The 15,062-nt window shown below is 55.5% G+C and overlaps 10 protein-coding genes across 10 annotated transcripts; 6 read left to right on the top strand and 4 right to left on the bottom strand.

The window, feature by feature from the left end:
• Positions 1-29: 29 nt before the first annotated feature.
• Positions 30-4,059, top strand: MVES1_002952 (uncharacterized protein; the record flags this gene model as incomplete). The annotated part of the gene is made up of 3 exons (XM_056207771.1): positions 30-2,174; positions 2,369-2,696; positions 2,726-4,059. The coding sequence occupies 3 exons, from the start codon at positions 30-32 to the stop codon at positions 4,057-4,059; spliced, it is 3,807 nt and encodes a 1,268-aa protein (XP_056063746.1).
• Positions 4,060-4,067: 8 nt separating this feature from the next.
• On the bottom strand, positions 4,068-5,088 carry MVES1_002951 (inositol-phosphate phosphatase; the record flags this gene model as incomplete). The annotated part of the gene is made up of 3 exons (XM_056207770.1): positions 4,068-4,824; positions 4,851-4,956; positions 4,986-5,088. The coding sequence occupies 3 exons, from the start codon at positions 5,086-5,088 to the stop codon at positions 4,068-4,070; spliced, it is 966 nt and encodes a 321-aa protein (XP_056063745.1).
• A 68-nt stretch (positions 5,089-5,156) lies between these two features.
• MVES1_002950 (uncharacterized protein) lies at positions 5,157-6,452 on the top strand (the record flags this gene model as incomplete). The annotated part of the gene is made up of 1 exon (XM_056207769.1): positions 5,157-6,452. The coding sequence occupies one exon, from the start codon at positions 5,157-5,159 to the stop codon at positions 6,450-6,452; it is 1,296 nt and encodes a 431-aa protein (XP_056063744.1).
• A 125-nt stretch (positions 6,453-6,577) lies between these two features.
• On the bottom strand, positions 6,578-7,199 carry DTD1 (D-tyrosyl-tRNA(Tyr) deacylase; the record flags this gene model as incomplete). The annotated part of the gene is made up of 6 exons (XM_056207768.1): positions 6,578-6,603; positions 6,630-6,644; positions 6,674-6,718; positions 6,746-6,886; positions 6,912-7,130; positions 7,157-7,199. 6 exons carry the CDS (start codon positions 7,197-7,199, stop codon positions 6,578-6,580), a joined length of 489 nt encoding a protein of 162 aa, XP_056063743.1.
• A 53-nt stretch (positions 7,200-7,252) lies between these two features.
• Positions 7,253-8,575, top strand: BNA5_2 (kynureninase; the record flags this gene model as incomplete). The annotated part of the gene is made up of 1 exon (XM_056207767.1): positions 7,253-8,575. One exon carries the CDS (start codon positions 7,253-7,255, stop codon positions 8,573-8,575), a length of 1,323 nt encoding a protein of 440 aa, XP_056063742.1.
• A 41-nt stretch (positions 8,576-8,616) lies between these two features.
• On the bottom strand, positions 8,617-9,414 carry cwf16 (Pre-mRNA-splicing factor cwf16; the record flags this gene model as incomplete). The annotated part of the gene is made up of 1 exon (XM_056207766.1): positions 8,617-9,414. The coding sequence occupies one exon, from the start codon at positions 9,412-9,414 to the stop codon at positions 8,617-8,619; it is 798 nt and encodes a 265-aa protein (XP_056063741.1).
• Positions 9,415-9,475: 61 nt separating this feature from the next.
• Positions 9,476-10,036, top strand: MVES1_002946 (uncharacterized protein; the record flags this gene model as incomplete). The annotated part of the gene is made up of 3 exons (XM_056207765.1): positions 9,476-9,627; positions 9,669-9,719; positions 9,886-10,036. The coding sequence occupies 3 exons, from the start codon at positions 9,476-9,478 to the stop codon at positions 10,034-10,036; spliced, it is 354 nt and encodes a 117-aa protein (XP_056063740.1).
• A 527-nt stretch (positions 10,037-10,563) lies between these two features.
• PBP1 (poly(A)-binding protein binding protein) lies at positions 10,564-12,519 on the top strand (the record flags this gene model as incomplete). The annotated part of the gene is made up of 1 exon (XM_056207764.1): positions 10,564-12,519. The coding sequence occupies one exon, from the start codon at positions 10,564-10,566 to the stop codon at positions 12,517-12,519; it is 1,956 nt and encodes a 651-aa protein (XP_056063739.1).
• A 164-nt stretch (positions 12,520-12,683) lies between these two features.
• On the bottom strand, positions 12,684-13,529 carry MVES1_002944 (uncharacterized protein; the record flags this gene model as incomplete). Its single annotated transcript, XM_056207763.1, has 1 exon — positions 12,684-13,529. The coding sequence occupies one exon, from the start codon at positions 13,527-13,529 to the stop codon at positions 12,684-12,686; it is 846 nt and encodes a 281-aa protein (XP_056063738.1).
• Positions 13,530-13,617: 88 nt separating this feature from the next.
• COQ1 (tRNA dimethylallyltransferase) lies at positions 13,618-15,048 on the top strand (the record flags this gene model as incomplete). Its single annotated transcript, XM_056207762.1, has 1 exon — positions 13,618-15,048. One exon carries the CDS (start codon positions 13,618-13,620, stop codon positions 15,046-15,048), a length of 1,431 nt encoding a protein of 476 aa, XP_056063737.1.
• Between the last annotated feature and the right edge of the window lie 14 nt (positions 15,049-15,062).

The raw sequence follows: 15,062 nt of genomic DNA, 5'->3' as shown, positions 1-15,062 counted from the left end.
TTGTTGTATCTTGCTTACCGCTACCGGGGATGAGTTTTAGGGCGCTTTTGCGTGAGGAAGCACGACTCAGCATTTTGGCTACATTCACCCGTTGCTCAATACCCTTTTTGTGTGCGTCTGTGCCGCTGCGCAAGCATTATTCCAGCGATAGCCAGTCGACGCCCGAATCCTTTTCGCATGTGCATTTCGACACGTTCCCATCCAAAGATCACGGATCATCACACGAGGGGGAACCCCCGCCACCTGATTCACCGCTGGGCGAGACCGAAGAGCCGCCGCCCAACGAGCACGCAGTTATCTCCATGTTTGACCTATTTTCCATCGGTATTGGCCCTTCTTCTTCGCACACTGTGGGACCAATGCGCGCAGGTGCCATCTTCCTCAACGATTTGCGCGATGCAGGCATGCTGGCTTCTGTTCACCGGATAAAGCTTGCACTTTACGGAAGTCTTGCGGCAACTGGAAAGGGGCACATGACACCACAAGCGCTCCTCCTTGGCCTCGAAGGTGCCGATTGCGAAACAGTCGACACGGAAAGTGTGCCTACACGATTCCAGTATATCCAAGAGCAAAATAAGCTTGTGCTTGGCAAGGATACACCTCAAGATGGGCCTCCTCAAGAGGTCGTGTTTGACTACGAGAGGGATCTGGAGTGGAAATGGGGTCAAACGCTTCCGATGCACTCAAACGGGATGCGCTTCAGCGTATTTAATCAGGCTGGGGACTTGCTCGCGACCAACAGCTTTTATAGCATTGGCGGGGGTTTTGTCGTGAACGGAAAGATGGCCGTCACAGACAAGCCTGGGCCGCGGGATCCAAGCGAGACTACGATGAACGAGCAGGGCGAGTACAAAGCGCAACTCGAGAAAGCCGAAATGTCTATGGCAGAGCCAGTTTTGCACGATTCCGAGCAAGATCTTGCATCGAAAAAGGGTCATCCGGTGGACTTAAACGAGAATGTATTTTACAAGGCCTTGCGCCGCAGCCAGGCAGATGGCGATCGACGCAACGGCGTACGGGCAGAGTCTGTTGCGAGCCTCGACAAGCCGATTGGTCTGCTGCCCTCTGGTGAAGAAAGGGTAATGGAAAAAGACGCGCCAAAAACACCGCGCTTTCCGTTCCATAATATGGCAAGCCTGCTCGCCATCACACGCAAGTACAATCTCACCATTGCGCAAGTCGTTTATGAAAATGAGCTGAGCTGGTACACGCCCGAGGAAATTGACGAAAAAATGGTACGCATTTGGACGGTTATGGACGAAGGGATTCGCGCAGGTGTACTGAGCGAGCAAGAGACCTTGCCGGGCTCGCTGCGCATGAAACGGCGCGCGCCACAACTATACGCAAAGCTGATGCGCGGCCTGTACATGGGACCGCGCAGACTGGGCAACAAGTCCGAGCCTACCAGCGATAAATTTCTCGCCGAGGACGGCAAGTTGCTGGACGAGCCACGCACAGCCTCGGATGGGCCGCAGTTGCCGACAAGGGCCGGTCGAACGCGAATGCGCCCAAGCGTGCGTGGCTCTTTTCACCACGAGGTGATGCCCGTTCCCCAGCGGCGGCCCAATTTTCCCGCCATGGACTGGCTTTCTTGCTGGGCAATTGCAACGAATGAGCAAGTTGCAGCGGGTGGTCGAATCGTGATTGCTCCGACACTGGGCGCTGCAGGAATCATTCCTTCCGTGTTGCGATACGTTGTGGAGTTTGTCGCGATCTCGCCAGAGGACGAGGAGAATTTAGTGCGCACTTTTCTACTTACAGCTGCTGCCATAGGCATGCTATTCAAGCGAGGCGCGACCATCAGTGCCGCGGAGGGCGGGTGCATGGCCGAAGTGGGCACTAGCTGCTCCATGGCCGCAGCTGCGTTTGCCGCGTGCATGGGCGCAAGTCCCGAGATCATTGAGCAAGCCGCAGAAACGGCAATTGAGCATAATCTTGGATTGACCTGTGATCCTGTGGATGGGCTGGTTCAAGCGCCTTGTATCGAGCGGAATGCGGTTGGCTCGGTGAAGGCTGTTGTCAGCGCAAACCTTGCCTTGTCTTCGGGGGGTGTACACTCCATCTCTCTTGACGAAGCAATTCACGCCGCGCGGCTTACTGCGGCAGATATGCACATGAAGTACAAAGAGACGAGTTTGAGCGGCCTTGCTACAACGGTCAAGATTCCCGTTGCTGTACCTGAATGCTAGGGAATGATGTAGGTGTGTATAATATGTACCAAACACGCGTCGCAGCTTAGCGTCCCACCGAAATGGCATTTTCGTTCGGGAAACCGCCCGCAACGAACGGTGCTTCGAATAGTTTGTTTGGTTCGAGTTCCGGAACCGGAAATGCATTGGGTGCACCACAAGGTGGTCCGCAGCAACAGAGCGGCGTGCTGGGCGCACATCAAAATTCGGGCGCTCCATTTGGCGCAAGGGCTCCTTCGCAGCAAGGTGGTTTGTTTGGTGGGGGCGGTGCGACACAGCAGGCGTCTGCAGGCGCAGCGCAACAGTCTGCTAGTGGAGCATCACAGGTGCAGACGGGCGGTTTGTTTTCCCAGCAAGGGCAAGGGCAAGGCCAACAAACAGGTCTCTTTGGCCAGCAAGGACAAGGGCAAGGCCAGTCAACAGGTCTTTTTGGCCAGCAAGGACAAGGGCAAGGCCAGTCAACAGGTCTTTTTGGCCAGCAAGGACAAGGGCAAGGCCAGTCAACAGGTCTTTTTGGCCAGCAAGGACAAGGGCAGACCAGTCAACAGGTCTCTTTGGCCAGCAAGGACAAGGGCAAGGCCAGTCAACAGGTCTTTTTGGCCAGCAAGGACAAGGGCAAGGCCAGTCAACAGGTCTTTTTGGCCAGCAAGGACAAGGGCAGAACCAGTCAACAGGTCTCTTTGGCCAGCAAGGACAAGGGCAAGGCCAACAAACAGGCCTCTTTGGCCAGCAGCCTTCGTTACAGACACCGGCGCAGCCAACGAATCTCTTTGGTGCTTCGCAACCTGCTGGAAGCACATTAGGTCAGTCTCAACTTCCCCAGCAAGGCGGTTTTTTTGGTGCGACACAAACGCCACAGAACCCTGCTCAAAAAACTAGTCTTTTTGGCGAAACACAGAGTACATCAGGCACACAAAGCACGTTTAATACGCAGAATGCACAGGGCGCATCGAGCTCCAGCCTTTTTGGTGCATCGGCTTTGCAACCTACTCTCGGGACCACAGCGCCGCAATTCGCACAGCCCGATAAGAAGCTCGGAATGCCTATGAACGCGCAGCTCGATCGGATTTGTGCCAGCTGGAACACGACCAACCTCGCTACTTGCCTATTCCAGTGCTACTTGTACAACCGCGCAAACGATGCACAAAATGCCGAGCAACTTACGGTGCGCCGTCATGATGCCACTGGCTCTTTGCACGATGCGCTTTGGGTGCGTGCTGTGCAAGAAAACCCAGAGCCGAGTCGTTTATATCCCGTCCTGGCCGTTGGATTTGGCGATTTGCAGACGCGTGTCAATGCACAAACCGCCGAGGCGGCTCGGCAGCGCAGCAAAGTAGCCGAGCTTTTTAAGCAGCTGGTGGCACTCCAACAAAAACACGATCTCTCTAATCTTGTCCGTGCCCAATCGGCCTCACGCATGCAAATGTGCATCCATCAACGGCTGCTGGGCTTGCTCAAAGACAGCCACCTTCTGATTCCTGCCCTGCGAGGACAGAGTCTCGCCGCCGCTGAGGAGAACATGTCGTTTGTCCTGCAGAACTGCGAAGCACAACTCCAGGGCGGAAACACCGAGTATACGGGCGCTGCTTCGCAGGTCTCGCTGCGTGCGCGAGTCAATGAGCTTTGGGCACAGCTTGGGATTGTGCGTGCCAAGCGCGAGGCATTGCTTAGCAATGGGCTTGTCGAAAGCGGCGTCACCGAATGGGCCGTCGTCGACGAGGCCAACTTTGAGGAAATTGAGCACATCCTTGCTTCCCTTCAGCAGGGTTTATCTCATCTCACCGGCACACTGAATGCGGATACCAAGGCACTCGATATGATCTGCGACGGACTTGCGGGTGTGTCACTAGTGGGCGTACGAAATCGATAGCATGTAGTCTACGGATCCCACTCGTCTACTGCATTGTAAAACGTGCGGATGTAGCGCTTCTGCGCATCTGCACTCGGCTCCTTCGGCGTGCTGTCCATGCCACGCACAACAAGGTACTTGCGGCCCGTCAGAACGGCGGGTGTGACAGCCGGCGGCCATTCGCCGCTTTGCACAGCACCACGCGCCTGCTCTTTGGAGCCAACGACGGCACATCCAGCCTCGCCTGCAATCACAATTCCAGCACACACATCCCACGCCCAGCATCCAATCTCCCAGTAGGAATCAAGCGAGCCGCATGCGACGTGTGCAAAGTTGAGGGCTGCAGAGCCCATAGAGCGCACGCCAAGGACCATTTCGCCGCCGTCTACGCCATTGGCAGAATCGCCAGCCAAACGCTTGAACGTGCGAGATTTCTTCTCCATCACAGTGTTGGAGCGGTCTGAGCCCCACTCAAATGCGACCAAAGCCTGCTTCAAGCTGACAAACGGAAGCGGCTTGGCAAGCGGGAGGGCATGGCGCTCGGGGTGCATCGAGCTTGTCATAAACGCGCCGTGGCCTTTGCGTCCGGCGAATAGCTGGCCCATGAACGGTGCATAAATCACACCGATCGTAGGCACGCTATTATACACAAATCCAATCGAGATGCACACATGGGGCATGCCTTTCACAAAGTTGGTCGTGCCGTCAATGGGATCAATGATCCAGGTAGGCGCATCAGTCAGTGCGCCCTCATCGCCGGCAGCCCAGCTCTCCTCGCCAATAAATCTAGATGAGTACTTGTCGCAACGTACTCATGGTCGGGGTACTTGGCCTGAATCGCATCACGCACCAACTTCTCTGTGTTTTGATCCGTCTCGGTGACCAAGTCAGCCGTGTTCTTCTTCTCGTCGAAGCCGGCTGCGGTGAGTAAGGAGAAAAAAACGTACCGGCGTTTTTGAACCGTGTTTCGGACCCTTCGGTAATCGCTTTTCCTGCGCGAAAGGACAGCTGAATCGCAAAATCAAACACTTGTTGCAGATCCAACGACATGGCGGGGGTAGTATAACGCCGGGGCAGCACGTGTCTTTGATGTGGAGGAATGCGTTAGACAGCTCACCATGGAGTCGGCTGGCGGCCCTTTCGGCACGCCGGGCGCTTGGGCACCGCTGTCAGCGCCGGACGATTTGTTTCTTGATGCACTGCCGAGCGCGAATATGCTACCACTCTCACAAATGCCACTGCCATCTGTCGATGAGGCTCCTGCGCAAACGCAGGAAAATGCTGCGCGCGTGTCGCTGCTTTCTTCGCAATTTTATGACGCGGTCGATCCCGATACAGGATCTACATACGATGCGCTCGATGCATGGGTTGAGCCAGAAAATGGTCATATGGCGCTAAGCCCCGAGCTTGCGCCGATTGCACGAACGCCCCTACGGCTCCATTCTGGTCTTCCCACACTCGACCATTACGCCTCGCATCTCCGCATGGGTGGCTCGTTTGCCACAGAAAATGCGCAAGAAGGGCCTGTGCAGGATACGGGTACGGGGTTTCCCATTGGCTCTGCCCTGGAAATAGTTGGGCCACCGGGGGTGGGAAAAACTGCATGGGCGCTGCAGATGGCCGTCTCGGAGCGGCTCACGCATACCAAGTACGGGATCGAGGCTGCATATGAAGATGTCGGCTGGCCATCGCCACACGAGGCTTGCGATTGTGCTATATTAGCCGAGTGGTTCGAAGCCAATGTCGAGCCGTGGTGTGCCCAAGTCGTGCTGGTTGATACCGAAGGCGGTATGCCTTTGCAGCGCGTCTTGACCACGGTGCGTGCGAGCGTAGCGGCGCGGATAGACAGCGACGCAGTCACCTCGCTTTTGGAACACTCCGCGGATCGAGAAACACAAAGCGCGATCCTTACGAAGTGTATTGTACATTCTGTCCTGCGTGGACTGCACCTGGTTCGCATCGCATCCCTCGGCGAGCTGCTTGCCTTTCTCGGCGTAGCGGCCAGCACTGTACTTAAAGTGCCGGGTCTTCCACCACGAACTTCGCTGCTTGTGCTTGACTCGATTTCGTTTTGTCTTCCGCTGAGTACGACCAAGGACGAGCAGCGTCGGCGCACGGATGCTATGCTGCACATGCTTTGTGCATTGACGACATTGCGAGATAGTCGCATCCCGGAGCACGATAGGCTGTCAGTGATTGTCACATCGCAAATGGCAACGCGCGTACCGGCAAAGGGCGGCACAGAGTCGACTATGGTGCCTGCGCTGTTGAATGCAGCTACGCCTGCAATGCGCGGTACGTTTGATACTTCTGTGTACGATTGGGGCACGAGTATTCTAGGGCGCAGTGCGTGGCGATTTCTATTATCTTACCACGGCGTGCGGTCACAACGGTACGTTTCGAAAAGACGCTGACATGCAGCATGCTCTACATCCAGTCGCAGCCTGATGCGCAATTTGCTGAGGAACCCAAGCTCCAACACCGTTGTCTCTCTTGCCTATTCTCGTCTCACGGCGCGCTCCATGAAACGCACGACACGCTATTTCTTTTCCAACGTGTCGAGTGCTGAGTTTAGCCACACATTTACCCACCGATCGTAACCGGGCCTGTGGTTAGCATTACAGCAAAAACGCACCGTCATTGATCAAAGCAACGTCCATCATTGCGCCAAATTCACCATCTTGTGTGAGCCGTCACATAGACATACCCTGGATTTTGTCTGCAATGTATTCTTTTTGGAGCTTGGAAAGGATCGCATCGTAAAATACTCTCGCCTGCTCGCCGCCCATCGCAGCGTGAAAGTCGGGGCGTGTGCCTTTTAATTTTGCATGCAGCGTAAATTGCGATACTGGGGTCAGCGGACCATTACGTACCACACAATATCTCGCCGCCAAATTCGGCAACGTTGGCGCGCCACAGCCTTGTCTCAGGCCCGCTGCTGGCTGCACCGTTGGCAAGCGCGCCCTCAGGCCAGAGCCGAATGGTAAGCATTTTGCGAACAAGAGTATCTATTTGCTCCGGCGTATCCTCCTGGGATACACCGATAAGCGCAAGTATGCCGGGACCAATGCTAGATACAAGCTTTCCATCCACTAGTGTAAGTCACGGTGATACGCACCGTGCACGGATGCCTGCTTGACGCGCTGCAACACAGCACGCATGGTCCTTCGTCGTTGCTTAGTCAGGGACGTGCGTGCATCTTTTCTCTTTTCGCATGGACGCGACGCAGTCCATGGGCGCCAACACGGCGGAGTTGCAGAATGATCTGCTGCGCATGTGTGTGCTGTGCGCCACATCTTTGGAAGGGATCCATCCAAGTTATGCACCGCAAGAAACGGTCGAGAAAGAGGCACTCACGCTTGACGGCGCCGCACTGAGTACCCAAATTTACCGCGATTTGCTTACCATTCTGCAAGCTACACAAAAAAACGTAACGGGGCTGTCGATTGCGATGCGGCCGGCAAAAAATGCTGGATTTTATGAATCTCCTTTGTCGAGCCTTGACGCGGAAAGTGTGGCAGCTGCAGGGGCGCTTTTAAAAACCATGGCGACAGAAAATGTACCACAGCTTAGTTTTATTGCAAATTTGGCGCAGAAACACCAGCGTGTGTATGCGCTGACCGAAGAGGCCGCAAGAGATATGACAACGGAGGAGGCTCGCAAGCTTGGCGCGACGGTCGTGTATGGCAGCAAAGCCAAAGGGCCCGTGAACCTTGGTGCTTCGCTTAGTCGCGTCTATGGCCGCGAGGTTCGTAAAGCCGCCGAGGAGATTGTATTGTTAATTGCGCAACTGTGTCAGAGCTTTATGGATGTACGCACACGCTCGGTCCTGGGAAAGGCACAAACAAAGCGCTCCGGTGCCACACAGGGAGCAATGCCTGCTCCGACAAGGGAGGCTTCGCTCGCATTGACGCAGCAGATTTCGAACGCCTGCGATGGATTTGCTGGGTCTGGGAAAGGGCAGGATGCGTACATTACACGCATACCGAAAGATAAAAAAGAGGCTATGTTGAAACAATGGAAACAAGCACAGGTTATGCTGGACGATGGCCGCAGTGAACTGCGCGATGCACTGGAAGAAGAGGATGACGACGGAGTTATGGATGCCGGACTTGACAGTTCAAATGCATTTGAAGACATGGCTGCACTGATCCCTGCGGAGCTGCATCCTTTTGCGGTAGCTGTGTCCAAGCTGCTTGTGCACGGCGATGCGGCACAAAAAGCAGCGCGCAGTGCACTTGGCAAGGGGACCGAGCCGCTGGATTACGATGCAGTGAACGATTCATTGGGCGCGCTTGTCGAGCAGCAGGATGAGCTTGTGGCTTCTATACTTTATGGGGAGGATGCACAAGAGGATGAGGCCGATGAAAATGGAACGCTGGCGCACTCCGTATTGGCCTACGTCGCGTCGTGCGACCAATTGCTGGACACCGTGCACGCACCAAACACTGTGCGCTGTGATGCTCGTGCACCGCTCGCCTCTGCGCAGCGCGAGGCGCTTGCATGCATAGAGGACACGCTTATAAATAAAGAGTAGCGTTTGCACTAAGGATATAAGTTGTATTCTACTATACATGATTACTTGCGCACAAGGCCAAGTGCGTTTGGCCCCCGCCGTTTTCGCGGCGTAGGCTTTGGCTTCGCCATTGCCTGAAGTTGATGCCGGGTTGTGTCGTTTAGGAGGCTTGTCGCGTCCGGCACCACTTCGTCGTTGTTTAACTCCGTTGGCGGTTTCTGCACATGTTCTTTCGGGAAGAACCGACGCACGAGCTCTTCGTCTTGCTCCTCCTCCTCGGCTCGCTGCACTGGCACTGAATCCTGCAATGCCTTGCGCTTTTGTCCGACCTGTTCGAGCACAGTATCAGGATCGACACGCTCCAGGCGTGCATTCCGAGTTCGGATATCCTGCAATGCATCGTGAATCTCCATTTCACGCTGCGTCTCAGTCTGTCTTTTTTCAAGCGCTTTCATCGGATCAAGCTCCTCCTCCACTTTATCGTCCACGATGAGCTTTGCGTCCCCTTGCTTTGCATCGTCGTCGTGCCACGGCTCAAAGTTGCGCGTTGCGCCGTGCTCAGCGGCATAGTCTGTATTTTTTGGATCGGTTTTGAAAGTTATTTCCGAGCTGCACCGTGGGCACTTGATGTAGAAGCGAAAGATCTTGATACCATAGTAGTCCTGGTCTCGCACTACCTCTTTGCGCGCGTTGAACTTTTTGCCTCGATAAATAAATTCGCCGCACCGGTTGCATCGCATGCTATATGGCGCCATGAGACGCACAGACTTTTGGCCTCCGCCGCCGCCTTTGCGCCTGGTTGACTTGTTTGGGTCAAAGTCTGGCGGGATATATTTGTTAATCACTTTGCGTTCCGACATGGTGGCGGCAACGAAGACCAGAATGCTTACGTCATACAAACAACACTTGTGCCTTACCGCCATGAACAGCGACGCAGGACCGAACATTGGCGCACAGGCACTGGCGGGTGTGCTCACTGTGCTTGCAGTACTGCTTGCTATGCGCACTGCATATCGCACCATCCGAAGTACTGTGTCGCTAACGCTGTGGTTGTTGAAATGGGGCGTAGTGCTGTATGTAGTTCTTCTGGGGGTGCTGTGGTGGGCAGAGCCAGATGGCTCGAGCATGCATTCCAGCTTGTCGACAGTGCATTCTATTCTTCGATGTATGTGGCATGTATGACTGACCTGAGTCTCTTCTACTGCACTTGTGTCGGTTACTGTGCGTGCCGTTCAAAACCCGGGCTTGTTTGTCGCTTTCGCACAGCAAATTGCAACGGCGTTGAACCCACCAAAAAAAAAACGCGGTCCGTTACGGCCACGCTCGCAGAGGACGCGCACGCAGAGAACAAACGATGAGGCATCGCTGCATGAGCTCGCCTCGTCGCTAGGTCTCGAAGATATGCTCGATTCTGTGCTTACATTTCAAGACCCCGAAACAAAACCGAAGCGCGAAAAGAAACGGAACCCGTTTTGGAAATAAGGCGTATACCCTAAGGGATGTGTACTGTGTTGCGTGTGTAGCACACCGGCGCTATTGGCGCATTGGTCGCTCAACCAGCACGTCTAGCGGCAAGGATTTTGTGTGTACAATAGACATTATGGGCGAGAAGCCTACTTGCATCTCTTTTTTTTCACTCTGGCCTATTTCATCTTTTTTTACGGCACCGCGCTGCGAGAAAGCATCGCTTATTTGTGGCAGTGCAAAGTCGTGTCTATAAAGTGCATAGCAAGTTACATTGCCAGCTGTCATCGCTTAACCAGTAGCCTGCAGGACATGTATGCACATAATATTACGGAGTATACTAAGCATCCCATCTTCTCGCAAAACTGCGAACGGCAACGCCTGCCCTTCTTGCAGTCTGACACGCGAAGCATGCCACCACACGAGTTAGCGCGTGACATGGTCACGTGATGCGCCAGGAGCGTAGCGCGTGCGAGTGGCTCGCTCTACACGAAATGTCCGCCCCTTCTCAGCCCGGTGCTCCCTCTCGCAGTCCACCAGACACGATGGCTTGGGGCGTCAAACAATCCGGTCGAGCGGGAAAGAGCGGGGAAATGGCGCGCACACGTGCGCCCAGCAAGGTACTTGAGCGCAGAGTTAACGATCCTATGCGTGACAAGTTGGTGAGCCTCTTGTCGATGCTCATTGGGCAGATGGTCACTGTCACACTTCTGAATGGGAGTCGCTACGTGGGAATTTTATCCGGCGCACTGACAGATGCTGCTGAGATGGGTGTGCTACTCTCGGCAGGCCAGGCACTTAATCCAGCAGCGGATGGAATTGAGCTGGGCGAAGTGCAGGGATCAGTCCTGATCCCTGGCTCGGAGATCGCCGAAGTGGATGCGAGTGGTACGCGCATGAGCACTGCTGAGCAGCTGCGTGCACTGCAACAAAGCATAACTAAATCAAAACCCACTGGATTCCGTACCGACACGGAAATCAGCGGCACGCAGCAATCCGATGGCCGTACATTGCAGCGCTGGGACGAACCTGAAGCGCTCGAGACCGGAGCTGAGTCTCTCTCCCTTTCAGGATCGACTACGGGCTGGGACCAGTTTGCCGCGAACGAAGCGCAGTTTGGCGTGAAATCGAACTACGAAGAGTCGATCTACACGACAAAACTCGACCGCACCCGCAGAGACTTTAAGCAGCGCGAACGCGAGGCTGACAAGGTTGCACGAGAGATTATGAGCCAGTCTGCTGGAAATACCCACTTAGCCGAAGAACGAAACCAGGTCGAGGCGGTGGAGATTAACGAGGAAGACAAATATGGTGCCGTTGTGCGCGATTCTGTTAAGCCTGTGCAATCTCAGGACCTCGAGAAGGAAACAAATCCTTCTGGGCGTGCACTTACTGCTGATTTCCGCCAGTTTGTTAGTAAGGAGCGCGATCGTTTGGTCGTGCGCAAAGCCGAGCTGGCACAAAAAGAAAAGCAAAATAGGCTTTCTGACCTAAAAGAATGGGCACAGTCGTTCCGTCTCAAGACACCCGTTCCGGCTGATATGAGCGCATTAAGGGCGCAACCTATACAAAAGAAGGACCACCAGACGGCGAGCCTGGATGCAGCGCCCAAGAAGCTGAGCGCAAAGACGCCTTCCTTCAATCCACAAGCGTCTTCGTTTACGCCTGGCGTTCGCACTTTTGCTCCTGCGGCGCCGTCCAAGCCAGACGTGCCGGAGCACCCTTTCTTTGGTGCGAAGCAGCTCATGAATCTCGGCAGCAGTGCTCGTGTCATGATGGATTTTCGCCCTAGCCAGTCTACGAGGCAGCCTGAACCCACGGTCGTTACTGCATGGTGGCCGTACAACGGCGCACCATTCCGTCAGCAGATTGCGTCGAGCTCTGCCATGCGCGTCGAGTCGTTTGGCGAAGGTGCGCCTATGGGTATGCCCCGACCGCCCATGATTCCAATCATGGGTATGTATCACGCGCAGAACCCGGCTTTAGCTGGAATGCAGCGGCAGGCAGCATCGTCGCCGACGACACGCGGGGGCAAGTCACCTCGCGCGCCGCCGCACATGATCCGGCCGCTCAATGTGCCGCAAAATGGCGTACCGGCAGAGCAGCAGCCGTACACGCTTATGTATCCATACGCCCAGCATCCATTTCCGGCACAGCCCTCGTATGCGCTGGATGGGACCGTGCCCATGTCGCCCGGAGGACCGATGATGTACGGCGCCATGTCTCCCCCCGCGGTAGTTGCACAGGTGTCATTCCCTGCACCGATGGCGCAGATGCCACCGCCAGGCGCAATGCAAGGCGCTTCTCCCGGCGTGCCTTTTACTAGTGGTCAGCGACGTGGAAGCCCAGTCAAAGCGCATGCCGTGCCAGGTACTTTGCACTCAGGACGACGGAACTCGGCGCACTCCGGACGCGGGGGTGGGGAGCTCGAGCACAAGAGCAGCTTTCCCCACATTGAAGGACAAAAAGCGGATGGGGGAAATACGTCGAGCGATACGTAGGCTTGGTAGCATAACATAACACTGATCGGAATACCTTGTTTTGTAAAATCGCTACCCAGTAGCTGCCATTGCATCACAGTAACCAGCTTTAGCTTGTTTCATAAAGTCCCTATGCGGTTTGTTTTATTCTTGTTGGTATTTTTTTCGGAAGTATGCGAGACGCACTATCTCGCTGCTACAGCCTCTCTTGGCGTCGTTTCCAAGCACCATGCTACAACTGTATCCCATGTACGTCTTCCAACACCATCATCTTCGTGCATACGCATGCACGCATCGAGCCATGCATCTGGCATCGATTCAAGCACGTACGAAGACACTGATTCACCGTCTGGTGGACGTCCGATCCCTAGTCTTACACGCGCGACACTCTCCTCCAAGCCGCGGCTTTTCAGCATATTCTGCACACTGCGCACTCCGTTATGACCAGCGGCGCTACCATCCCACTTTATCGACACTTTGCCAAATGCACGCTCCATCTCGTCATGCAGCAACAAAACGTCTCTGGGAATGTCAAGCGTTGGGTACTGTGTCATTGCGGCTGCAAGCCCACCCCCATTGACATTCATGAGCGCTTTCGGAATATAAAAAATCATATCCAGCATAACCAACGGAAAACGTTGCGGAGGAAATGCACCTTTTGGGTATTGCACCATGCCTTTGTTGGGCATCGTATCGACCAGCGTCGTGACACGCGCGAGCCATCCTTTTGCGGCACGCACCATGCGAAATGGCTGTGGCTCCGCCGGATCAGGCAGAGGAAATGACGGCAATCCATCCTCTGGCCGCCTCCGCGCCATGATCGACGCAATGTGGGCCCGTACGTTCCTATCGTGAACCTCCGCACGTGCAATGAGCGGCGCGAGGACAAATTGGCCGATCGAGTGCCGCGTAGTAGGATGTATATAGTTACCCAGACCGGCCAGCATGACTGTGCGGCGCAGCACAGGCCGCGGCGCAGTACCACTGCAGCATAGCTCGCGCGCGATCTGCGGCAGTGTATGCGCTTGCATACGTGCAACCTACCAACGTGTCGGCGTTCCAATACGCTGACTAAACAACTTGTTTCTTTCGTCGCCGTACCGCTTTTATGCAAAGGCCATGACGCTGTGGTGCGTGCGTGGACGATGGCGCACGGTTCGCCGTGTGCCCTTGTGTGCGTGTGCTTTTTTGCACAATGCGTCCGGATGGTCGGGTGTGCTGGACAATGCGAAGCAAGCACTTGTAGGTGGTGAAAATGTGAATGCGATGCTGCGCGACCCGTTGGATGTCGTGGGCCAAGAGCTGTCTTCTACGCGGCACAACATAGCGTCCCTACTCGGCAGCGGGCACCCCTCGCTGGATAAGATTGGGAAGTACTATTTCCAAGCGGAAGGGAAGCACGTGCGGCCCATGGTTGTGATGCTAATTGCCAAAGCGACGAACGGCCTGAGCCCGGCTTGGGCCAATGAACGCATTGCGGGGATTGGTGCAGATGTGGACGAGACGATCAGCCCAGAGCGCGTGCTTAACGATGTGAACCCCAGCGCACCGGATGGCGCTGCGCCCGCCTACCCCATTGTGTCGAAGCCGTACCGTCCTGCACTGCAGCAAGCGATTCTTCCCACTCAGCGCCGCCTCGCTGAGATCACGGAAATGATCCACGTTGCATCCTTGCTACACGACGACGTAATCGACGCTTCGCCCATGCGTCGCGGTGAGCCGTCGGCACCGAGCACGTTTGGCAACAAGCTGAGCATCCTTGGCGGCGACTTTTTGCTTGGCCGTGCCTCAATCGCACTTGCGCGTCTGCGCGACCCCGAAGTGATTGAGCTTATGTCTACCGTGATCGCGAACCTGGTCGAAGGCGAGGTGATGCAGATGCGCGCGCAATCTATGGAGCAGCTACCTGTTACAGACGTGGGAGCGACGCTCCCCAGCGACTACATCCTCGACACGTTCTGGGCAAGCGGCGCGTCGCAGCCAGAAAACGGCCCGACTGCAGAAATGTTCCGCTATTATTTGCAAAAGACGTACTTAAAAACTGCGTCATTGCTCGCGAAATCTGCGCGCTCTGCGGTGGTGCTGGGGGGCTGTGGACAGAGTACTGCAGAGCGCGACACGCTGGATGCGACACAACGTGCAGCGATGGCCAAGATATGCGATACAGCTTACGTGTTTGGGCGCAACGTTGGCATTGCTTTCCAGCTAGTCGACGACCTGCTTGACTTCAAGTCTAGCTCAGAAGCGTTCGGCAAGCCCTCGGGCGGCGCTGACCTGCAGCTCGGGCTTGCAACTGCACCGGTGCTGTACGCCTGGCAGGAACTGCCGGACTCGGGCATGGGCGAGATGGTACGGCGCCGTTTTAGCCGCGAGGGCGATGTGCAAGAGGCGCTCGCTATTGTGCGTCGCTCGGGTGGACTGGAACGCACGGCAGAGCTTGCCCGATACCATGCGTTCCTTGCGGAGGAAGCATTGCGAACGCTTCCGGAGAGCGATGCACGCGCAGCGCTCATGCAACTGAACCAACAAATTATCACCCGGATAAAGTAGCGCATTCTATAGGA

The sequence above is a fragment of the Malassezia vespertilionis genome, chromosome 6 (genome assembly GCF_029542925.1).
Source record: "Malassezia vespertilionis chromosome 6, complete sequence".
NCBI lineage: Eukaryota > Fungi > Basidiomycota > Malasseziomycetes > Malasseziales > Malasseziaceae > Malassezia > Malassezia vespertilionis.
Note: the sequence above shows the minus strand (reverse complement) of the source record. Positions and strands in the feature narration are given on the sequence as shown.